The sequence below is a fragment of the Myotis nattereri genome (genome assembly GCF_964212035.1).
Source record: "Myotis nattereri genome assembly, chromosome: 15".
In the NCBI taxonomy this organism is placed as follows: domain Eukaryota; kingdom Metazoa; phylum Chordata; class Mammalia; order Chiroptera; family Vespertilionidae; genus Myotis; species Myotis nattereri.
The window spans coordinates 47932671-47956766 of NC_138090.1; the positions used below are offsets into that span (position 1 = coordinate 47932671).

The following is a 24096-nucleotide window of genomic DNA, read 5'->3' on the forward strand; positions in this document are numbered from 1 at the left end:
CCGGCTCCCATGTCCCGCTGCCTCCTTGGCATGGACACTTGCAGCCTAACAGGCATCTCGGGTGTACCCAGCCCTCGCCGATTCGGGGGTCCCCGGGCTGCCCCTTCCCACTAAGTCAGTTCACGATTGATGCTCCGTTCACTCAGCCATTTATCATTCATGTATCATCTCTGTCCTCGCTCCCCTCTCTCCACCCGCCCCCCTCCACCAGCCCAGGTGTCTGAGCTTTACTCTGGCTGTTTGTGATCCCCAGACAGTGCGGCGCCAGGCACCCCGTCAGGCCCAGGTCCTCATGCCATCTTGGCCCCTCTCCCACCTACACGCACTCGTAGCCAAGCCCAGCGGCTCCCCGTTAAATAGATCTAGAATCTGACTCGTGTGGCTGCCAGCCACGCGGGGACTGGATCGGCCTCCTCGCTGGTCTCCCAGGTGCCGTGGGTCACGTCGGCTGTGCGTCATCCTCTGGACCCGTGCACGTGGGAACAGAGCGTTTTCACTTTTCCAAACACGGGCTGCACCACTGCGGTCCGCAGCTGGCACCCCGTGGGGAGCTGAGTCGGTGCTGCGCCTGCCGTCTGCGCGGCTCACGTTTAACTGGGGAGGCGGCTCCTCTTTTGCTCCCACAAACGGCCGGCATGACACCGTGCACGTGTGTGGTTTACAGATGCACGCGTACCTGGAGGCCAGGCCCCGGAGGTGGGAGCGCTGGTCGTATTCACGGGTCATTTGATAGATTCTCCCAAACGTCCTTCCGCACAGGCTGTGCCGGTTTACCCCGTGTTTCCCCCGACTGCCCGTGAGCCCGGCTCTTCGCATGTTACCCTGGGCCGTTGTGCGTCCTCTTCCATGCGGCTCCGACCCTCGCGGCTGTTCCCCAGGTGCCCTGTCCCTTCCTCTGGTCTGTGAAAGCTCTTCAGACGTCCTGGGCCTCCAGCTCCACCCTAGACGTTACAAACATCCGTCTGCTGCGTGTCTTTGGGCTTTAAGGGGACTGGACTCTCTTAGGACTTTTCCATTTTTTGGTTGTCAAATCTCTAACTCTCTTCTGTGTGCTCAACCCAAGTATTAAGAACAGAGAAATGAATGAATGAAGGGAGAAACTAACCTCAGAGTGTCCCTACCCCGTCCAGCCAAATCTAAGCATTATGGCTTGTCGGGACTGGTCTTGCTTCTCCTCCTTTCTCCACGTTAAATCATAAAATAAAAAGAGGTCTGTGGGCAGGAGAGAGAGAGAGAGAGAGAGAGAGAGAGAGAGAGAGAGAGAGAGAGCGCAACACCGATGTGTCCCGTTAGTTTGCACTCATTGGTTGGTTCCTGTCGGTGACCTGACCCAGGATCGAACCAGAAACCTTGGACATGGGGATGACGCTCTAACCAACGGGGTTACCTGGCCGGGCCCAGAGTTCTGTGTTTCTATTGAGGGACGGGAGGGCGCTGCGGAGGAAGGCCATCCAGGTCCACCAAGAAGCCTTCAGCTTCTCCTGGTCTCTGACCCATCCATCCCTCGTGGGGAGTGAGTCCAAAGGTCCATGTTTGTCAGAACTGAGGAACCCAGGGCTCACAGCCCCTCCAGGGCGACTCTGGCCCGTAACAGACAGAGTCCGACCCATCCGCGTCCTGGAGAGACTGTCGGACACGCTCAGAAGCTGCGTTCTCACAACTGCATGACGTAAACCCGAGACACCATTTCCACCCACCGATGAAGAAGACGGGTGGTGCCCACCGCTGGGGAGTCTGGGAAACGGCGCCTCCTTCCACCTGCCTTCTGCTTCCCCACCAGGCGACCTGGCAGGATCTTTCCAATGCAGAGCGCACGCCTTCAAGTCTCAGGACTTTCTCTCGAAGCAGAAAAGCGCTCGAATCCTCCGTGAACAGCTTGGCGAATTCCTCCAGAAAATGAGCCAAAAATGAACCATGCCCGAGCCACCAGCATCCAGAACAGAAACGAGCAGCAGCCCTAACCCGTTTGGCTCAGTGGATAGAGCGTCGGCCTGCGGACTGAAGTGTCCCGGGTTCGATTCCGGTCAAGGGCATGGACCTGGGTTGCCGGCACATCCCCAGTGGGGGGTGTGCAGGAGGCAGCTGATAGATGTTTCTAACTCTCTATCCCTCTCCCTTCCTCTCTGTAAAAAATCAATAAAATATATTTTTAAAAAAAGAAAGAAGCCCTGACTGGTTTGGCTCAATGGATAGAGCGTCGGCCTGCGGACTGAAGGGTCCCAGGTTCGATTCCAGTCAAGGGCATGTACCTTGGTTGCGGGCACATCCCCAGTGGGGAGTGTGCAGGGGGCAGCTGATCGATGTTTCTAACTCTCTATCCCTCTCCCTTCCTCTCTGTAAAAAATCAATAAAGTATATATTTAAAAAAAGAAAGGAAGAAAGAAACGAGCAGCAGCCCAGCGCCTGAGCGACCCACAGCCTGGCTCCTCACTGCGGGGCCGGTGCGGACCATTCTAGAGTTTACAAAAAAAATGCTCTTCCTTTGCTCAGCGTCTGTTGCGTGGAGCTGTGGCTTACGTTCTGCTGCGTGAAGGAATCCCTGTCCATCGATCCTCTTGTCGATGGGAGCTGGTGTGGTTCCCGTTACAGGAATGCTGCTGGGACACAGCACCTGCACGAACACGTGCGTCTGGTGGAGCCTGTGTCCAGGAGCGGAGTCGCAGGGCCGCAGGACTCGCGCGTGTTCCCTTTCAGCAGATTCTTGGAAATTGGCTTCCAGAGTCCGATTGCCCATTTGTGCTCCCGCCAGCACGTCGGAGCTGCACACACTGACGGGATTGTCATAGCTGGTGTTTAAGCCATTCTAATGATATTTATTTTGGCTTTAATGGCATTTTTATCACTAATGGTGTCAAGCAGTTTTTCATGAGCTTATTAACCATTTATATGCTTTTTGTAGTTATATTAAATATTTTGCCGCTTATAAAGGGGCTGTTTGTCTTATTGATTTGAAAGTTATTTATGTAATATATAGATTATATATTTCTTTTTAAATATATATGTATATATATACATATGTGTATATATACATATAGATATATAGATATAATTGATTTCAGAGAGGAAGGGAGAGGGAGAGAGAGATAGAAATATCTATGATGAGAGAGAATCATTGATCGGCTGCTTCCTGCATGCCTCCTATTGGGGGTTGAGCTGGAACCCAGAGCATGTGCCCTGACCAGGAAGGAATCGAACCATGACCTCCTGGTTCATAGGTTGACACTCAGCCACTGAGCTATGCCAGTTGGGCAGTATAATTTATATATTTCTTTAAATATAAATATATTTGTCAAATATATATATTGTGAATATTTTCTCCAAGTCTATATTTGTCTTTTCATTTTCTTATTTATTTACTAGAGGCCTGGTGCACGAATTCGTGCACAGGTGGGGTCCTTCGGCCTGGCCGGCGATTGGGGCCAATTGAGACTATCTCGCCCAGTGTGGGGGAGGGACCGCAGGAGGTTGGCCGGCTTCGGGAGGTTGGCTGTGGGAGCACACTGACCACCAGGAGGCAGTTCCTGCATTGAGTGTCTGCCCCCTGGTGGTCAGTGCACATTGTGGCGACCGGTCCTAATGGTCGCTAAGGCTTTTATATACACAGAGTGGCCAGATTATTATGACCACGTGACGTTTGTAGACAAATTACCCGTACACTGCATCATATGGGATATGGAAGCTGAAGGCCTGTTCGAACACCTTGGCAGTTACCAAGATGAAACGTCTCCAATTCGCACAGGAACACAAGGATTGGACAGCCGAGCATTGGAAAAAAGTCATGTGGTCCGATGAATCACGTTTCCAGTTGCATCATGCAGATGGCAGAGTGAGAATTTGGCGGAAACAGCATGAAAGCATGCACCCCACATGCATGAGTACAACCCTTCAAGCTGGTGGGGGCAGTGTTATGGTTTGGGCCATGTTTTCCTGGTATGATTTGGGCCCTTTAATTTGTGTGGAACAATGTCTGAATAGCACAACATACCTAAGTATCATTACTGATCAGGTTCATCCTATCATGTTGATGGCGTATCCCAATGGAGGTGGCTTCTTCCAACAAGACAATGCGCCATGCCACGGTGCTCATATTGCGCAGGAGTGGTTTCAAGAACAGGAGGGAGACTTTACCTTGCTTAGGTGGCCCCCACAATCACCAGATCTCAATCCAATTGAGCATTTGTGGGACTAAGTTAAAAGAGCCATCAGGCAGCTGGTTCCACAACCATCAAATCTCACAGAACTGGACAGTGCTATTCATCAGGCATGGTGTCAGATTCCTTGATCACCTTTCAACATCTCGTGGAGTCAATGCCAAGAAGAATCGCCGCAGTATTGAAGGCAAAAGGTGGCCCAACGAAGTACTGATGGGGTGGCCATAATAATCTGGCCACTCAGTGTATATAGATTGATTTTAGAGAGAAAGAAGAGAGTTACATAGATTTTTGTGTTCTACTTATTTATGCATTCATTGGTTGATTCTTGTATGTGTCCTGACCAGGAATTGAACCCACAACGTTGGAGTATCTGGGGGGATGACACTCTAACCAACTAGCTAGAGAGAAACATTGATGAGAGAGACATTGATTGGTTGCATCCCACACACGCTTTGACCGGGGCCAGGGATCAAACCTGCAACCCAGGTATGTGTGTGTCCCCTCTCCCCTCACACCCAGGGAATCAAACCTGTGACTCTTTGGTGCTCGGGCCAATGCTCCAACGACTGAGCCACACCGGCCAGGACAGGGCCTTCATTTTCTTAACAGTGTCTTTTGCAGAGCAGAAGTTTTTAATTTTGATAAAATTCAATTTATCACTTTTACTTGGTACTTTAAAATTATTTTTATTAATCCTATTGTTTATTTTTAGATTGTACCTATTTTATCTTATTTATTTATCTTTATCATTTATTAATTTTATTTAATTTTTTTATTTTTTGTACTTTTTGTGTGCTAAAAAAAAATCTTTGCCTACCCCTAAGGTCATGACGTTTTCCTCCTGGTATTTTTTCTAGAAGTTTTATAGTTTTAGATTTTACCTTTAAGTCTATGATCCGTTTCCAGTTAGTTTTTGTGTATCATGTGAATGAAGAGTCCAGGTTCATTTTCCTTCATGTTCATGTCCAGTTGTTCCAGCACCATTTGCCGAAAAGACTCTCCATTCCCCTTTGAATTAATGTGACGCCTTCACTAAAAATCGACTGACTGATCCACGCGGTCCATTCCTGGGCTTTACCCATCGATCTGTGTGTTGGGCTGACCCTGGACCACACTGATCACGGTGGATCACAGCGAACTTGAAGCAGTTAGTGCAAAGCCTCTGACTTTGTTCTTTGCCCAAATAGCTGTGGCTGTTCCGGGTCTCACGCCGTTCCATATAAATTTTAGAATCGGCTCGTCCACTTCTCCCACAGCCCACTGGGATTTCAACTGGGGTTGTCTCGACTCTACAGATATTTAGGGAGAACCGACAAGTGGAAATTTCAAGTCTTCCAAGTTTTAAATCCATGAATATGATGTATCTCTCCTTTTTAAAAAACGTACTTAATGCCCGGGCCAGTGTCTCAGTGGTTAGACCATCAGCCCTCGCACCGAAGGGTCTCCGGTTCAATTCCAGTCAGAGGCATGTACCTGGGTTGTAGGCCCAGGACGTGTGTGGGAAGCAGCCAATGTCTGTCTCTCTCTCACATGTTTCTCTCCTCCCCTCCTTCCTCCCTCCCTTCCAGTCTCTCTAAAAATTAACGGGAAAAATACCCTCAGGTGAGGATTAACCAACAAACGAAAACAACACACATATGTAAGGTCTTCGCTTTCTCGCAGCGGTGCGTGTGGTGCTGTGTGCATCTCGCGCAGCCATGGTGCAAGCCTGCAGGCTCGCTGGCCGCTGGCTCCCATGGCTGCTGCATCCGAGGCCCCAGGGCCGGGAAGGGGAGGGAAGGCACTGTCACCCCCCCTGCATCTGTTCCCCATCTGTGAAAGGGGGAGAACAGTCTCCCCTCATGAGCTGGGAATGGCGAACACATGGGCACGGTCTCAGCACCAGCGGCTGCCGTCTCCCCAAGGCACCCGAGAGGAACCCAGATGTGCTGGCGGGTCCCTCATCTGTGACGTCAGAGAGGAACGGGACCAGTTCTCAAGGGAGAATCCAGTACCGATGTAGGTGATGTGGATTTTTTCTCTCTTGCTGACTGCATCCAATCTGTCCCTGAGTTTGGTTTCCTTTTTTTTTTTTTTTACAAGAGCTTTCTGATGTTTGTGGGTCGCCATTCCCTCATTGGGCTCATCTGGGATGGACCGCAGCTCAGTGTGATCACCAGGAAGTACACCTGGGGTGGTCTCCAGGCTTCGCCTGAGATGAACCCTGTGGGTCCACAGGGAGCACCCCCTCCTCACCTCCCGTCTCCCACCCCCTCCGTCAGGCCCCTGCCTCCCCCGCCCCCTCTCCCCCGAAACTGCTCCTTCAAGGTCAATGGTGACCTGCAACTGTGACTCTCTGGTCCTCAGCTCCCTCGTCCTCATCTCAGCTGGGTTTTGCCCCCCCTCCCCGCCCCCCACCCGATTGCCATGAGCTGTCGGGAACTTCAACTCACGGCAGGAAAGGAACTTCAGGTGACATATTCCTTTGTGTCGCCCTGCTCTCTGAAAAGTGGATATTCTTTCTCTGTCCAACTATCTGAGTCATTCTGAGTCTGCCCCTTCCTCCCTGCCCACCTCCTCGCCCTGGCCTGGCTTCTCCATCTTCCCAGCCCCGCTCACGCCCCGCAGCTTCCCAAGGCTGCCAGACGCAGCGCCACGCATGGGCGACTCAGAGCATCAGAAACTTCTCTGGAAGTTCTTGAGGTTAGAAGTCCAAAATCAAGATCCGTGGGCAGGGCCGTGCCCCCCGAAACCTGCAGGGAGCCCCCCCTGACCTCTTCCAGCGTCTGGGCTGGCCAGTGCATGTCCCTTGGCTGGGTCCCCCGTCGTCGTCACTGGCCTTCTCTCTGTGTGCCTGTCGCTGCCCCAGTTCCCCTGACGTGTAAGGACACAGTCATACTAGATTAGGGCTCATCGTAGGAGCTCGTCTTAACTCCGTCATCGGCAAAGACCCAATTTCCAAATTAGGGCACAGTCACAGGCCCTGGAATCAGGACTTCAGTCTATCTCTTTGGGGACACATTTCAACCAATACACCCCCTCTGACCCGCCCTCCCCGGGGCAGCCCGCGGGGCAAAGCACGCACCCAGCCCTGTCCTTCATCTGCTCAAAAGCCTCCCAGGACAACGGAGTATTAGTCGGCCCTGAAAAGGGACGAAGCACCGACACGCCACACGGATGAACCTCGAACACACGCCGAGTGAGAGGAGCCGCGAAAGGCCCTGCAGTGTCAGGTCCACGGGAACGAAACGCCCAGAACAGGCGGGTCCCCGGAGGCAGGAAGTGGGCTGGTGGTTGCCTGGGTTTGGGGGCCGAGGGGGGTGTCTGCCGAGGGCGGACGGTTCCTTTCTGGCTGATTGTGGCGACACAGGCACAACTTGGGGACGATCTGAAGCCGTCCAAGCGCACACTTTAAAGCAGCGGTTCTCAGCCTTGGGTGCACATGAGAATCACCTGGGAATCTTTTTAAAATCCTGATTTCTGGGCCTCATCCTCCGGGAATGCTGTTTCTTTGTTACTAATGTGGTGGCCCCCACCCCATCACAGAGAAACAGAATTTCCAGAGGATGAGGCCCAGAAATCAGGATTTTAAAAAGATTCCCAGGTGATTCTAATGGGCAGCCACGGTTGAGAACCACTGCTCTAAGTGGATGGATTTCACCGTCTGGAAACTCTCCCCCCCCCCCCCCCCCAGTAAAGCTGCCACAAAGCAAGCGCCCTCCCGGCTCCCCAGCGCCCCCCGGAGGCGCCACGCTCCGATGGCGTCTGAGCTGGAGGATCAGTGTCCAGGACACACAATTCACAAGAGGCCACGGCCACACAGGGAGGGGCACTGCCATGGACGCAGAAGGAGGCGCCGCTGTGAAGACCCGCGTGGCCACAATCCCACCCAGACACACAGCCACGCCCGGAGTCACCAAGCCACACACACAGACACCCTCCCCCAAGGCGCAGCGTGGCAGCCGGCCAGGGACCCCGACATTCCTGGGGGCCACCCACACCCCGTTCAGCAGCAGGCGCAGCTGTGGCCACGCTCCTGGCGGCGCCCACCAGCCCACCGCCCTCCCCACCGCGGCCCGCGGACCCCGGAGCCACCACGCCATGGCGCACGGCACCGGCCCGAGGCGGCCTGGCCCCGCCCCCAGCACCCCCGGCCACCCCGCGGACCGCAGGCCCCGGTGGGGTCCCCACTTACCCCGGGCTGGGCCGACCGACCCGCCCACGCACTGCCCTGGCTGCCCCGGAACCACCGGCTCCGCACCCCAGGAAGTGGGCGCGGTATTTTTAGTGACAATTAACCTCCCGCCCAGGTTCCCTCCTCCCCAGGCACATCCAATTGGTTTAATTAGAGAGAATTAAGTGAGAGGCATTTCCAGTCGCCGGGAGGAGGAGGGGGGAGGGGGAGGAGGGGGAGAGGGAGGGGGAGGAGGGGGAGAGGGAGGGGGAGGAGGGGGGAGGGGGAGGGGGAGGAGGGGGGAGGGGGAGGAGGGGGAGAGGGAGGGGGAGGAGGGGGGAGGGGGAGGAGGGGCGCCCCTCCCCCCTAGCAGCGCCCCGGTTCCCAGGGGTCAGGCCTGCGTCCAGCGCGGCCCCCTCCCCATAACCCGTCCCCACAGGCCTTCAAGGGGGGCGGGGTGGAAGTCCTTCCTGCTGTCTGTTCCTCACCCACCCCCTTCAGTCCTGGGGAGTTTGGGCGGAGGTAGACACCAACCAGTCACCACAACAGTATCTAACCCAGAAACTAGTTCGTGTTGGGCTCTTTAAAAATCACAGAGTCTTAGATTCTATTTTCTTTTCATCCTCACTCAAGGATAGATATGTTTTTATTGATTTTAGAGAGTGAGGAAGGGAGGCGGGGGGGGTGGGGAGAGAGAGAGAGAGAGAGAGAGATCGGCTGCCTCCTGCACACCCCACACAGGGATCGAGCCTGCAACCCAAGCACGTGCCCTTGGCTGGAATCCAACCCAGACATTCAGTCCACAGGCCGGCGCTCTAACCACTGGGCCACTGGCTAGGGCTAGATTCTATTGTGTGTTTTTTTAATGAGAGGCCATTGGGCAGAGTGGTTAGCACACAGGCTCCAAGGCGCCAGGCAGTCCTGGTTCTCATAGAGCAGTGGTTCTCAACCTTCTGGCCCTTTAAATACAGTTCCTCATGTGGTGACCCAACCATACAATTATTTGCGTTGCTACTTCCTCACTGTCATGTTGCTACTGTGATGAATCGTCCTGTCAATATCTGATCGGCAGAATGGTCTTAGGCGACCCCTGTGAGAGGGCTGTTCGACCGCCAAAGGGGTCGCGACCCACAGGTTGAGAACCGCTGTCACAGAGCCTCCCGCTCTCCAGCTGTGCACCCAGCAGCTGCAATCACTCCCATGGGCTCAGACCCTGGGCACGTGACTCCACCTCTCTGGGCCTCGGACAGTGATCATCCCACCTCCTGGGACTGAGCGGTGGTTTCCCGGGGTCGGTGGGATAAAGCTACAAAGCCTGGCACATGCGCACTAGCAAAGGGTAAATAAACGCGTAAAGTGTACCCCCTACCCTGCACCACCGTCAGCTTCTAGCAGACCCCACGACGCACTCATTTACACGGCCCACGCGGGTCTCCCCATGCCCGCCCCCCGCTCAGCTCCCCTAGGGCAGGGGTTTGGTTTGTTCACTGAAGTGATGAGCAGAGAGTGTGCCTGGGGCCCAAATGGATGAATGAAGGACAGGTGAAGGCCTTTGAGTCTCAGAACTGCTCTCTCCGCTCCTCACCTGTTTCCAGGCAGCCCTCAGTCTGGGCTACAGTTTCTCTAGTTACAGAGAAGGACTCGGGACTTTGACTGCTTACTGCGTGCCAGGCGGCGCTCGCCGTTCTCAGCACGTCCGCTGCCAAACCTCTGCTCATCAGCCCGACAGACAGGACAGACCGGTGAGGTGGGTGTGGCTACTACCCCCACTTTCCAGATGTGGAAACTGAGACCCAGAGAAGTGAGGTCACTTGTCCAAGGTGCCACAGCTATTATGTTCCAGAGGTGGGATTTGAACCCAGGTCTGTGGGCACCACTCTCCACGGGTGAGGCTGATCGTGCCCAGCCTGCCGTCTCCCGTGGGACAGACGGAGAAGGTAACTGGAGCCAGTGTGGGAGGCTGATGCAGGAGTGGCCCCCATTCCTCATCTCTCCCAGGATCCACCTCCCTTATAATGTGAGTTTGCAGCTCCTCCCAAGAAGGGTTGAGTCTGTTTCCCCTTGGGCTGGCCTTGAGACTTTCCATGGCTAAGGGATGGTAACCCTGAGCCAGATCTGAGCAGGGGCCTCTGGAGGGCTTGGGCCCTTCTGCTCTCTCTTGGAGTCCAATCAAGCCTCTATGTGAACAAACTCGACAGCCTGCTGGCTGATGTTACCACGTGGTCCCGTTGCCCCCGCTGCCAGCAAGCTGACCCCCAGAAGCAGAGCCCCCTTGTTGACCTGTCCCTGCCACAGAAACACAAGAGAGCCCTGCTGAAACCACACGACCTGCCTCACTGAGCCTAGTTTAAGATATCAACCCAGCCCTAACCAGTTTGGCTCAGTGGATAGAGTGTCGGCCTGCGGACTGAAGGGTCCCAGGTTTGATTCCGGTCAAGGGCATGTACCTGGGTTGTGGGCATATCCCCAGTAGGGGGTGTGCAGGAGGCAGCTGATCGATGTTTCTCTCTCATCGATGTTTCTGACTCTCTATCTCTCTCCCTTCCTCTCTGTAAAAAAATCAATAAAATATATTTTTTTTAAAAAAGATATCAACCCATAAAATGATGAGCTAAAAAGCAGTGGGCGTTTTGAGCCACAAAGTCTAGGGATTATTTGTTACACAGCAATAGCTGACTGATACATATGGAGTGCCCACGGGCAGAGCAGGATAAAGCGTATGAATTGTCATTGTAATGAGTGCTCTATGAGCTTCAAATTGATGAGAATTTGAATCTTAGAAGAGACACAAAGACTTAAATTGGCTCTGGTCAGTATGCCTCAGTGGGTTGGGTGCCATCCTGTGAACCAAAAGGTTGCTGGTTAAATTCCCGGTCAGGGCATATGTCCAGGTTGCAGACTGGATCCCTGGTAGGGGGCATGCAGGAGGCAGCCAATCAATGTTTCACTCACATCGATGTTTCTCTCCCTCTTCCTTCCTCTTTCTCTAAAAATCAATAAAAACGAACAAACCAGAACTCAAATTGGTGGCTTTTTGTTTTTAAGACTTTATAATTAAAAAAAAAAGTAGAAGACATTAGAGAAGGGAGGTAGGAGGAGACAGGAGGGGGGTGGGCTGGGAGGATGAAGGGAACCTCCCCAAATATCGGATCCAGGTGACCCTCCTCCCCTGACGGCCCCAGCCCACCCAATTCCCTCTCTGTCCTGGAGGTGGGGGACCCCAGCCGCCATCTTCTGAGGACCCAGATCTCAGCTCGGGTTCCTGGCAGCGGTGAGGGCAGAAGTGGGGCACAGAGCCTAGAGGCCTTGTCTTTGTCCTTGAGAGGCCCCCCACCAGGTGCTCAGGGCCCGTGTCCTGGCGGGGCCCCAGGGAGGTAGGCGTTGAGTGGGAGGGCCGTAGGAGATGGGGTCCTGAAGCCAGAGGTGGGGACTGGAACCAGGTGTTAGCCCGCTGGTCACAGTTCAGAAGCTGGAGTCTGTGGAGAGGGGACGAGAGGCCGCGTCAGGAGGTGGGAGGGACCTGCCCCCCCCATGTCAGCCCTGCTGAGTAGTTCCCACCCCACAGTGAGAGGGATGGAGAGAGAGAGAGAGAGAGAGAGAGAGAGAGAAGGGGAGGGGAGGGGAGGGGAGGGGAGGGGAGGGGAGGGAAGGGGAGGAGGAGGAGGAGGAGGAAGAGAGAGAGAGAGAGAGGGAGAGAGAGAGGGAAAGAGAGAGGGAGGGAGGGAGAGAGAGAGAGAGAGAGAAAGAGAGAGAGAGAGAGAATCAGAACAAAATAGAGGGAGAGAGACAGTGTGGGAAAGAGAGATAAGGAGACAGTTAAGACCAAGAGAGAAGGACAAAGAGAGAGGGAGATAAAGACACAAAGACAAGAGTGGGCGAGGGGAGAAAATGCAGGCCCCCCACCCCCGCCCCGGGGAAGTAGGATGAGAAGCTGCCAGGCCACCCCTGTCCACACGGGTCAGAGCAGAACTGAGACCCCCACTGACCAGCCAGGCTCTGAACAAACCTGTCCGTCTCTCCTGCCCGGGCTCAGGCCTCCACTGCCCTCATGCCTAAGCCCTCCCAAGGCTCCACTCCCATCTCCCAGCCTTTCTGCTGGCCCTGAATTTATTACCGACTCAGCTCAGGCCTCTCTCCTCCTCATGTGTGTGGGGTGGAGAGGGGCTGTTTCTAGCCTTGAAGTTTCTAGGTGCGCTGGGCCTTTGCATATGCTGTTCCCTCTTCCCCTGCCTCACTCCTCCTATTTTCCTGTCTCAGCTCCAAAGTCCCCTCCTCCAGGAAGCACTCCCTGAACTCACCAGCCTGGGTCTGATGTCTTCTCTGGGCTCCTCCAACTCCTGAGCTCCCTCATCCCACCCTGCCCACTCTGGGTCATCACTGTCTGAGACGGGTCTGCCTCCCCCACTGGATTGTGAGCCCCACAAGGGCAGGGCTGGGCTGTCAAGGTGACTGCCATGTTCCCAGCACCACCCAGCACAGGGCCAGGCACAGAGGTGCTCAGGGAATGTGTATTGAATGAATGAATGAATGAATGAATGCTAAACTAAGAGTTTCGACTTCATCGAAGGGCACTAGGGAGCCACAGAAGGTTTAATGCAGAGAGGGTCAAGGTTTAATGCTTCAGAAAGTCCGGGTAGCCTCTCAACCCTCAGCCTTTGCACATACTGTTCCCTTTGCTTTTCTGAGCTGAGTGAACCTGCACAACTGAGCTCTTCTCTCTGAGCCTCAGTTTCCTCATCTGCAAAATGGAAATAATAGTTTCTCCCTCTTGGGGTTGTTGTGAAGAAGAAACTCTAAAACCTTAAGACCTGGGAGAATAAGAGAATGTGTCCTATTACTTTGCCCCTAACTCCTACCCAGGGATTCCTATTCATGCTCCAATATCCTGCCCAGAAGCCACTTCCCCCATGAAATTTTCCCTGATATCTCAGAGACAGCAGACGACTCCCTCCTCTGGTCAGCCTGTGTTTTATTGTTTCAACGGTGGCACTGGTTTCTGATGTCCACTTCCTCACAAGCACAGAATCTTTCTCAAGAGCAGGCCCGCCCTAGCTGGTTTGGCTCAGCGGATGGAGCATCTGCTTGCGGACTGAAGGGTCCCAGGTTCCATTCTGGTCAAGGGCACATGCCGGAGTTGTGGGCTTGATTCCCAGTAGGGGGCGTGCAGGAGGCAGCTGATCAGTGATTCTCTCATCATTGATGTTTCTATCTCTCTCTCCCTCTCCCTTTCTCTCTGAAATCAATAAAGATGTATTAAAAAAAAAAAAAAAGAGCAGCCCCTACCTGCAGCGTTTCAGGACATGTGTGTACTAGTATACATGTATGTATAGATGGATGGATGGATGGGTGGATGAATCACCTTCCCCCCAAGCCTTGGAGAACCCTCGGTTCAGGGACCGACGCTGCCCTGCTCTGGGTGGCTCATGATTGGAGTCCACAGGCCTCACAGAGCTGCACAGCCCCCAGCCCAGCAGCCCTGGCATTGGACACTCACACTTCTCCTGAGTCCTGCCTCTACAGGTAATGCCACTCTCCTTCCAAGTTCACACTCATCCCCATAGATCCTGGAAGACACAAGAGGGTTGGCGGGTCCTCACCAGGCACCCCGTAGGCACCACAGTCCCTCTCGCCCCTTTCTGACCCAGGGGGTTCCTCCATCGGGACAGACTGAGCCATTGTCTAAGACCATGCTGGTCATTTAAGGGAAAGTGGAGCCTTCCCATAGGTGGGCACCCGGAAACCGGCCCCCCTGTTATGCAAATGAGGCCCTGTCTTCATTATTCATGAACGTAATCCCAGAAGGTGAGGCACCTTCAATAGAGGAGGAGCCTGGTGCTGGAGGTGTGGCTTAGTTAAGGGGCGGAGCCTTACCTGGTGGCCTGCCAGTCATGTGTGGCTGTGTTTCTGTGTAGCCCCCCATGGGCTGGCCCTCTGGGCTGAAGGCTGCACCCTGCCCTGCGGGAGGGGTTTAGGGGCGCAGCCTGAGCCCCAGGGTGCCTGGGTCTGGGCTTTGACCCTCCTCGGGGAGCACTGGGCCCTCTCTCCCCCCCTCCTCCTGGTACCTGTGCGGTTGGATTGATCTATCATGGGTTGCACGATGCGTCTCCGGGCGTTAATGAACCTGGAGGGGGGTGGGGGGTCATGGACATGGAGGAGGGTGTGGGGGGAGGCAGAGGTGAGCACAGAGACAGAGAGAGCTGGGAGGAGAGGGCTGGAAGGGGAGGAGAAGGCGCGGGTCTCCCCGCGCTCCGCGGGCTCCTTCAGCACCGCGGACAGCGCCCGGCCTCCCGCCCCGGGCTCCCCGCGCACCGCCCCGGCCACCCGGGCCCCTCACCAGTTGTTGACTTGCAGGATGGTGAGTCCCGTGTCCTGCGCCAGCTGTTTCTTCTGCTCCTCCGAGGGGTACGGGTGCTGTGGCCACAGCAAGAGTCACCCTGCCTGCTGGGCCACCAGCTGGTCCCCGAGGCCGGCTGGCGAGCCCAGGCTGGGGCAGGGGACGGAAGAGCCAGCGAGCATCCGAGCTTCCCCTTGCTCCCCGAGGCCCGAGGCCCGCCAGCGAAGCAGAGCCAAGCTTCGGGCAATTAGGCCCGTGGGCGCCCCGCCTCCGCCAGCAATTACAGGCTAATTGGCCAGCTCTCATTTGGGAAGACGGAGCTGGGGACAGGGCTCCATGGCCGGGAAGGGAGGCAAAACCCAGCCCCGGCCTCTGAGCCTGGCAGGGCCCTGCGCACGGCTGTCCCTGCCCCACTTTCTCGTTCTCCATGCCTCTCTCCCCTCCCCCTCCCCTGTGACTCGGTCTCTCCTCTGCAGAAGGGAGGGGAGGCAGCCCTGCCCCCACAGAGTCTGCTGGCTGGCGGGTGGCTGATTGATGGGTGGGTGGCCAGAAGGGCAGATGGTCAGATGCAGGCGGGGTGGGTTGGGGAGGGCTGAGTGAGTTAAGAGCCCTGAGCAGCACCTGGCACACAGGATGCTTTTTCCTGGCCAGTCCCCCCCTCCTGGACACCCTCCCTCAATGCTCCCCGCCTCAGTCTCTGTGCCCCGCCCCCGGGGGAGGGCTCTCACCGAGAGGTGCTGGAACAACCAGGCCCTCATGATGTTCGTGGCCACCTTGGGGAAGATGCCCCTTTTCTTGTTCCGCCGCCGCTCCGGGTCCAGCTCCTCGTCCTCCCCCCCAGAGCTGGGGGAGGCCACGCTGGTGTCCAGGCCGTCTCCTAAGGGGGGAGGGGCGTGCTGTGCTTGTGGACGTGAGGGTGCGAAACCGGAGGCTCAGAACCCTCACCCAAGACACTCCCCCCTCCACCCCCGGCCCCCTTGGCAGTCCCACTAGCTGTCTAACTTCAGTCCCACTAGCTGTCTAACTTCAGTCCTCAGTCTGGCTCCACATTTCCCTTCTACCTGCCTCCCTCCCCCCCAAGCTTCTCACCTGGGTCACTGGAGTTGTCCCCACTCTGGGAGGCCAGGCCCCCGCTGGACGGTCCCAGGGTCCCCAGATGCACAGACCCGCTGTCTTCCTGGTCCCTAAGCCAGGAATTATTCTAGGAAACAGGAGTTGGAAGTCACCGCACAGTCGCTAAGACCATGGGCTCTGGGGCTGGGACTTCTGGGTGGCAGGCCTGTCCCTGCCTCTCCCCTGGCTGCGTGACCTGGGGCAGGTCACCTCCCCTCCCCGTGCCTCGGTTTCCCCAACTGGATAATGGAAGACTATCCTGGTCCCCACCTCACAGAGTGTGGAAACTCAGGGAGTTAATTTACACGAAGGCACAGCAGTCACCAGTAAAGATGAGTTTACACGGACCTATGGGACCTTATCTGAGGTCCGTGGGGCCGGAGGCGGTTCCGAATTCAGAACCGGTCACATTTTTAGACAGCAAGTCAGAGCACAGCGCCCATGCCGTGTGTTTCATGCCACCCCCAGCGGGGTCTGGCCATAACCTCGTCATCAAGCTCATTAACATTTCTGCAGCAAAATGGATGGATATTTAACTAGGTGGAATAAATACAGGCTATAAATAGCGTCTCATTAGTTCAGGTCAGATTTTGCTGCCAAATGAGTTTGCACTAAAGTTATGGGCCCTGAGCCGGGGGGGGGGGGGGGGGGGGGAGGGGCAGGGAGGGAACAGCTTTCAGTGTTTAGAGCAGTGATGGCGAACCTATGACATGCGAACTCATTTTTTTGGTTGATTTTTCTTTGTTAAATGGCATTTAAATATATAAAATAAATATCAAAAATATCAGTCTTTGTTTTACTATGGTTGCAAATATCAAAAAAATTTCTATATGTGACACGGCACCAGAGTTAAGTCAGGGTTTCTCAAAATGCTGACACGCCGAGCTCAAAAGGTTAGCCATCACTGGTATAGAGACTTGGGGGTCTCAGACTGCAGGGCCCTGTGGGACTGAGGGCCCTGTCCAACTCCTGAAGTGTGGGCAGGAAGACTGCAGACCCGGAGTCCGGGACTGTCCTTTCTTTATCCAAACTCCTTGAGGAACTTGACCAGGTGTTGGGCTCACCCTCTGGCCCAGCTCCGCATCCTGGAGGCCAAGCCACCCGCATGGACACGGCACCATGACTTCAATGTTGGGAGGCAGATTGGAATGTGAGGGAGGGATGCAGACAGCCCCAGGAACCCTGGGTGCCTGGCTTGCCCCAGTCATGGCCCTCGACCTGCCCGCTGCCTGTAAACAGCCCCTCCCCACAGGACCCGCCCTCTGAGGCCTGCGGAGCACAGCCCAGGACGCCAGCCCAGGGAAGCCTTCCGCAGGCTCGTCCTGTGTGTGCAATTGCGTGCCTGGTGCCTGGAGGGGGCTTGTGTGTGAGCTGCAGGGGCATCGGGTCTGAAGGCTTCAGGGTGGACGTGACTGGCCCCTGCAGCGGTTCCAGCGCTGGAGTCGACCCACTGGTGTGGGTGAGCCTCCACGCGGGGGTGCGTGAAGCTGGCCTGAGACTGTGGCAGTGCGAGTGCCTACATGGTCTGGTTGTCGCTGGATGGGAGGTGGCTGAGGCGTGGGTGGAGCTGAGACATGCAGTGGGTTCTGAGGTGGCTGTCGCTCTCGGGATGGCCAGGAGGCTGTATCTGACTACCATCGAGTGTGTGGCTGTAGGTTTTCCTATTTGTGAGACCGTGTGCGATTGTCCTGGTTCCTGCTCCCGCGGTGGGCAGCTCAGTGACTATATTGGGTGGTAACTGCTGAGGGAGTGAGTCGGGGGCTGTGTGATAAGAAACATGGCCTGGGCTGCGTGGTTGAGCGTCGACTAATGAACCAGGAGGTCACGGTTCGAATCCAGGTTGGGGCATGTGCCCAGGTTGTGGGCTCGATCCCCAGTGGGGGGCGTGCAGGAGGCAGCCGATCCATGATTCTCTCTCATCATTGATATTTTTATTTTTCCAGCTCTCCCTTCCTCTCTGAAATCAATTAAAAAAATATACATGTTTTAAAAAAGGTAAGGACTATGGCTGTGTCTCCAGGTGAGCTGTAGCCAGTTGTCTCATGCACGTGGCTCTCGCCGAGTGGGTGGATACGATGGGCTGTGGCGGAGGGTCCTTGGGGCCCATCTGTGACTAGCGTGAGGCACACCCAAGTCCGGTTGGGGCATGGCAGCACGCCTGTATCTGGGTGCAGGTGTCATTCTGTATAACTGCTGGGTGTGTGAGAGGGCGACCGTCTTGAGGGTGTGGGCCTGGTTGGGATCCAGGTGGCTGGGCTGTTGTGTGGTTGTTGATGAAACCACAGTCCGACTGTTTCAGAGCCGGAGTGGCACGGGGTGTGTGCACACCTCCTGTAGGGACACTGTTAGGCGGTCAGGTAGCGTGTGCGTGCGGGTGTGCAGGCCCTGTGGTCAGTCTGGGTCTAGGTGGCGCTGTCTCTGATTTGTGTGGAAGCATCTGGGGGCATGTGGCTCAGCCTCCGTCTGTGTGGTTGTTGCATGTGTACCACACACACACACACACACACACACACAGAATGACGGTGTCTCAACCGGGCTGTGTGGCCTACGATGCAGCTGGGCATATGATGCAGGCTGTCACTGGCCATGAGTGAGAATGGCTGGAATTGAGCCTGTGCGGCCGTGTGTGAGCCTGTGTGGGTGTAGCCGAGTCTATGGTAGTGTCTTCAGCTGTTAAGGTGCGTGCACATGTGTGTGTGTCTGTGTGTGTGTCTGTGTGCGTGCGCGCATGTGTGTGTCTCTGTGTGTGTGTCTGTGTGTATATGTGTGTGTGTCTGTGTGTGCGTGTGTGTCTGTGTGTGTCTCTGTGTGTGTGTCTGTGTGTGCGTGTGTGTCTGTGTGTGTGTGTCTGTGTGTGCGTGTGTGTCTGTGTGTGTGTCTGTGTGTGTGTCCTCACGCTGTAACCCCGCTGCCTGGCTGGCTCGCTTGCAGGCGATGCCTGGTGCCCGCCCCGCCCACCTGGTCCGGGAGGCTGGGGCAGGAGGCGGGGTAGTCCTCCAGGTCCTCCCTGCAGCCGCCGTCCCGATCCTCGATGACCAGGTCGATGGGCATCTTTCCCTTGAGGCAGGTGATGTAGCGGTGACAGAAGTTGTCGCACAGGTCGTGGACCTGAGGGGGCACGGGGTACTGGGGGGGCCACCCGGGGGCCAGGGCTGGGGTGAATGGGAACGGGGGCGGGGAGAGAGCCTGAGGGGAGGGGAGGGGCCTGAGGGGGAGGGACGGGGCGAGAGGGGGTGGGCGGGGGAGTGAGAAGCACTCACCTTCTCCAGCTCCAGCAGGTGGAACCGGAGCACCTGGATGGCCTGTACCATCTGAAAACAGAGACAGGGAGCGGGCAGAGGGGCGGCGGGAGGAGACGGAGCAAAAGAGAGAAGAAGGGAGAGGAAGAGGAGGAGGAGGGGGCGAGAGAGGGAAGAGAAGAGACGGAGGGAGAGAAAGGGGGAGATGGAAGGACAAGGACAGAGAGAGGAGCAAAGAGAGACACCAAGACAAAGGGGCAGGCGCAGAGAGAATTGGAGATCGGAGACGGAGGCCCCGAATTCCGGAACAGCGTTGGGTTGCGTCAGAGACACAGAGAAGCGAGCGGTGCAAGAGACAGGAAAGGGTCCATCACAAGAGGCGCGGACACCGGGAAGCTACAATAACGACGCCCTCTCCTTGGCCCGCTTGCCCTCGGCTCCCACCCGGCACCTGCGAACTACATTTCCCAGAGTCCTTTGCCAAAGGGTTCCGCCAATAGGAAGCGCCGGCGGGAGCTGGGACCTGAAAGAAGCCAGGGCATTCCTCCCTCCCTTTCCCTTCTTCTCTTTCTTGGCTCTCTCCCTCTCCTCGCTCCTTTGCAGCTCATTTGGAGTTCAATTCGTTCCAAGACCGAGCTCGTTAAGGAGCTCATTAACTCAAATTACTCTGCCAACTCAATGCAAAAAATCGGCGGAGAGACAGCTGGTATCTCAAAAAGCTCGTTAGTCGGGACACTCGTAAGTCAAGGCCCCGCTGTACTTGTCCTGGCTCACAGAGCCAGGCTGTGGCAGAACTTGGCTTCGAACTCGAGCCACTGGTCTGCGTTCTCAAGTCCAGGCCATACCTCATTGCAAAGGGGCAACAGTCTTCACTGTGTGGGTCCCCCAACCAACCCCAAGGCTATGGAGGGCGGGACAGGAGACCCCCCCCCATGCAGGAGCGGGCATTGTGGGGGGCCCAGGCCTCACCAGATTGTCCAGCTCTGGGTTGGAGGAGAAGAGGGGCCTCTCGGAGCGGACCTGGGGGGGGAAGAGAGAGGCCAGGGCGGGCACACCTGTCTCCCGCCTGCCCTCCCTGCTGTCCTGGGCCTGGCTGCACGCAGGCGGGTGCCCACCTGCTTGGCAAAGGCTGCGATGTCCTCGTTGAAGGAATCGGAGGAGCAGACGTCACCGCCCAGGGGTGCGCCCAGCCCAGCTCCGGCCCCATCACGGGGTGAGCAGGTGGCCAGTTCACATTTCTCAAAGACCAGGGCCAGCAGCGGGAAGAGCGGGTGTCTGGAGGGAGCAGGAGAGGAGACACCGCATGAGGGGAGGGCCGGGGTCTGTGAAACGCCGAGGAGACGGGAGACCCAGAGGGAGGAGTTGGAGAGAGAGAACCAGAGTGAGATACAGAGGGAGAGAGAAACAGTCTAGAGCAGGGGTGCTCAACCTTCTGGCCCTTTAAATACAGTTCCTCATGTGGTGACCCAACCATAAAATTATTTCCGTTGCTACTTCATCACTGTCATGTTGCTACTGTGATGAATCGTCATGTCAATATCTGATCTGCAGGATGGTCTTAGGCGACCCCTGTGAAAGGGTCGTTCGACCGCCAAAGGGGTCGCGACCCACAGGTTGAGAACCGCTGGTCTAGAGAGACCAAGAAACAGAGAGGAAGGCCTGAATTCTGAGACCCCCAAGGGGCCCCCAGCCCTGCCCCCACTCACCCGTAGATCTCATCCTTCTCCTGCTTCAGGCCATCACTGTCCAGGCCCGGGGGCGGGGGCTGGGGAGGCCGGTGGGGGCCGAAGGGCCCAGGGGCTCCAGGTGCGGGAGGCACTGCCTCCGAGAAGCCAGCCAGGGTTGCAGCGCCGTCCACGATGCCTGGGTAGTGGGGCAGCTCATCGTACTGGGGGAGGCAGGAGGGGAGAGCTCAGGGAGGCATCAGCACCAGCAAGAACCCTCCTGGCCCTGGACCGGAGACTCCATCTCCTTCTCCCTCTTCCTCTCCCTTCACAGGAACCCACACTGGCCCCCAAGTGCCCCAGCCATGCCCCTCATCCCCCCCCCCCCAAGACCCTCCGTGCCCCATGGAGCTGTGTGGGACTGAGGGCCCTGTCCAACGGCCTGCTCTTGTACCCTGGGCTGTGACATACGTCCCATCAGAGACTCCTGAAGTGTGGGCAGGAAGGGCCAGAGGAGACAGTCAGACCCAGGTCTCCGACCTGAGGGTCAGGGTGTGTGTGTGCGGGGAGGGGGGTCAGGGATCAGCTGGCTGGTAACTACCAGCTCCTCACAGAATGAGGAAGAGAGGAAGGAGGAGAGGAAGGCCTGGAGAGAGATTTAGAGAAAGACAGAGGGAAGGGGGGGGGGGGGAGAGAGAGAGAGAGAGAGAGAGAGAGAGAGAGAGAGAAGGTGAGAGCGATAGAAAAAGAAAAGCAAAGAGAGAGAGACAGGGGACGGAGCGGTGCAAAGAGGCAGAGTGGAGAGTGGAGAGGCTGAGACACAGAGAAGATACAGAGGAAAGAGGCAGAGAGAGGAGAGAGATGGTCGCTACAGACACTTCCCAGGGAAACAGTGCGTGGCTTGTACCCAATGCACATGTCTCCCCACGTCCATTTCACTTCAGTTTTCAAATAAGCACAACCAGTCACAGCCCACTCACCCGGTGGGTCCAACACACACACGCCAGAGCCAACTGCCAGGCACAGGAATGAATGAATGAATGAATGAATGAATGAATGAATGAATGAATGAGGCATTTCGCAAAGTGCCTGGCACATGTTCAATAAACTCTTGTCGAACTGGGGGTGGGAGGGGGGGAAACCACCAAAACCCACACCCGCACAAGCTCACTTTTGCCAACAGCCCCCCAGAGAGCCCACGGGCAGCCCCGTCATCCCAGGAGCACACGCGCTGGGAGCCCGGGACTCCGAGCGCCCAGGTCGCACCCTTCCCTGGGAGATGCAGAAACTGAGGCTTACAGAGGCGAAGGGACTCGGGGGCGCGGGGGGCCCTGGGTCTGCCCCCCTCCTTCACTCCCTCCCGAACTTCGGAGCCTGAAGTTGCTCCAGCGGCTCCGGGCGGTTCACCGCACCAGCCGCTCCTCCTGCGCCTCCAGCCCCGGGGCGCACACTCACCTCCGCGCCGCCGCCTCCGCTCGGCGCATCCCCGGGACAGAAAGGGGCGGAGGGGCCCAGCCCGGGGACCCACCTCCCCCAGCACCGCCCCACCCGGAACCCCCGAGGACTTGGAACAAAAGTCCAGCGGGAGGAGGACGGGGGCAGCGGAGGAAGCGAGGGGGTGGGATAAAGGGCCTGCGGCGGCGGGGGAGGCGGAGGGACAGCGGGGGCCGCGGGGTGGGGAGACGGAGGCAGAGGCCGGGAGGGTGGGGAGGCCGGATGGGAGGGCGGGACCGGAGCGCCCACCGGGGGTGGGGGTCATGGAGGGGTGGGGGCGAAGGAAGGCGGGCTGGGTGCTCGCCCTCAGACCTACCCTCCGGGCCATGGGCTGATGCCGGCGGCAGCTCCCGGGTCCCTCCAGGGCCTGGCCCGCGGGGAGGGCGCCGCCAGGGGTCCCCGATGGCCCGCGGCGCGGACGCCAGGGGGTGGGGCAGGAGGCTGGGTGCCCGGCCCCCCGCCCCCGCCGCCGTCAGCGGCCCGCGCCCGGCGGAGCGGAGGCTGCGAGCATGGACCCCCCGCCCCCTCCCGCGGGGGTCACAGCCCGGGGCTCATGCCCTCGAGGGAAGGGGGGCGCGGGCGGGGAGGGTCGCCCCGGGCCCCTCCCTGGGGCCCCCAGTCCCTTCCCGGGTCCCGGGAGGACCGATCCAGCTCCAGACACACAGATCGAGGGCCGAGGGGTGGGGGTGGGGGTGGGGGAGGAGGGGCCCGGCCGGGGCGGGGGGGCGATGGGGCTCCCCGCGCGGCGCGGGTGCGGGTCGGGTGCGGGTCCCGGCGTGGGCGGCCCGGGGTGCCGCGGCCCTGGCGGCCCCTCTCCGCCTCCCGGCTCTCCCTCTCTCTGTGGTCACATCCGGAAGTTCCACCGCGGAGACGCTTAACCCGCTGTCCGCCGGCGGCGCGGGCGGGGCGGGCGCGCCTCCCCTCCCCCTCCCCTCCCCTCCCCTCCCCCACGCCGGGGACGGGGCGGCCTTTGTAGCTGAGTCTCCCGGCGTCTGATCTCCCCACCCCTCCCGCCCTCCTCTCTCTGGCCCCCCCTTCCGCCTCAGGGTCTCTGCCTGCCCTCTCCCTCGGCTGCCACAGGTCTCTGTCCCCCTGTCCCCCGTCCCCCTGTCCCTCTGTCCCCCTGTCCCTCGTCCCCCTGTCCCCTGTCCCCCTGTCCCTCTGTCCCCCTGTCCCCCTGTCCCCCTGTCCCCCTGTCCCTCTGTCCCCCTGTCCCCCTGTCCCCCGTCCCCCTGTCCCCTGTCCCCCTGTCCCTCTGTCCCCCTGTCCCCCGTCCCCCGTCCCCCGTCCCCCTGTCCCCGTCCCCCTGTCCCTCTGCCCCCCTGTCCCCTGTCCCCCTGTCCCTCTGTACCCCTGTCCCCCTGTCCCCTTGTCCCTCTGTCCCCCGTCCCCCGTCCCCCGTCCCCCTGTCCCGTCCCCCTGTCCCTCTGCCCCCTGTCCCTTGTCCCCCTGTCCCCTGTCCCCCTGTCCCCTGTCCCCCTGTCCCTCTGTCCCCCTGTCCCCCGTCCCCCTGTCCCCTGTCCCCCTGTCCCTCTGCCCCCTGTCCCTTGTCCCCCTGTCCCTCTGTCCCCCTGTCCCCCGTCCCCTGTCCCTCTGTCCCCCTGTCCCCCGTCCCCCTGTCCCCTGTCCCCCTGTCCCTCTGTCCCCCTGTCCCCCGTCCCCCGTCCCCCTGTCCCCTGTCCCCCTGTCCCTCTGCCCCCTGTCCCTTGTCCCCCTGTCCCCTGTCCCCCTGTCCCCCTGTCCCTCTGCCCCCTGTCCCTTGTCCCCCTGTCCCCTGTCCCCTGTCCCCCTGTCCCTCTGTCCCCCTGTCCCCCTGTCCCTCTGCCCCCTGTCCCTTGTCCCCCTGTCCCCTGTCCCCCTGTCCCTCTGTCCCCTGTCCCCCTGTCCCCTGTCCCCCTGTCCCTCTGTCCCCCTGTCCCCCGTCCCCCTGTCCCCCTGTCCCTCT

At 58.0% G+C, this 24096-nt stretch overlaps 1 protein-coding gene across 5 annotated transcripts; it reads right to left on the reverse strand.

The window, feature by feature from the left end:
• Positions 1-11334: 11334 nt before the first annotated feature.
• MEIS3 (Meis homeobox 3) lies at positions 11335-22595 on the reverse strand. Of its 5 annotated transcripts, none has more exons than XM_081108725.1 (13): positions 22468-22595; positions 20700-20881; positions 20109-20268; positions 19963-20013; positions 19015-19065; positions 18713-18811; positions 15731-15842; positions 15370-15518; positions 14642-14718; positions 14370-14428; positions 14179-14262; positions 13802-13871; positions 11335-11783 (listed from the first exon to the last, which is right to left on the reverse strand). In XM_081108725.1, exons 1-12 carry the CDS (start codon positions 22477-22479, stop codon positions 13822-13824), a joined length of 1086 nt encoding a protein of 361 aa, XP_080964851.1. In that variant the 5' UTR covers positions 22480-22595; the 3' UTR covers positions 11335-11783; positions 13802-13821. The 5 variants fall into 5 exon arrangements, with proteins under 5 accessions (XP_080964851.1, XP_080964850.1, XP_080964853.1 ...); XM_081108724.1 differs by having other exon boundaries at positions 18713-18862; XM_081108727.1 differs by lacking the exon at positions 14179-14262.
• Between the last annotated feature and the right edge of the window lie 1501 nt (positions 22596-24096).

What these genes read in the sequence shown, in the direction of transcription:
- MEIS3 (XM_081108724.1), bottom strand. An exon ending in GCCCCAGCCTCCCGGACCAG is followed by an intron (nt 15,843 to 18,712) that starts GTGGGCGGGGCG and finishes CCTGTTTCCTAG; the next exon opens with AATAATTCCTGGCTTAGGGA. An exon ending in CATGACTGGCAGGCCACCAG is followed by an intron (nt 13,872 to 14,178) that starts GTAAGGCTCCGC and finishes TGTGTCTTCCAG; the next exon opens with GATCTATGGGGATGAGTGTG.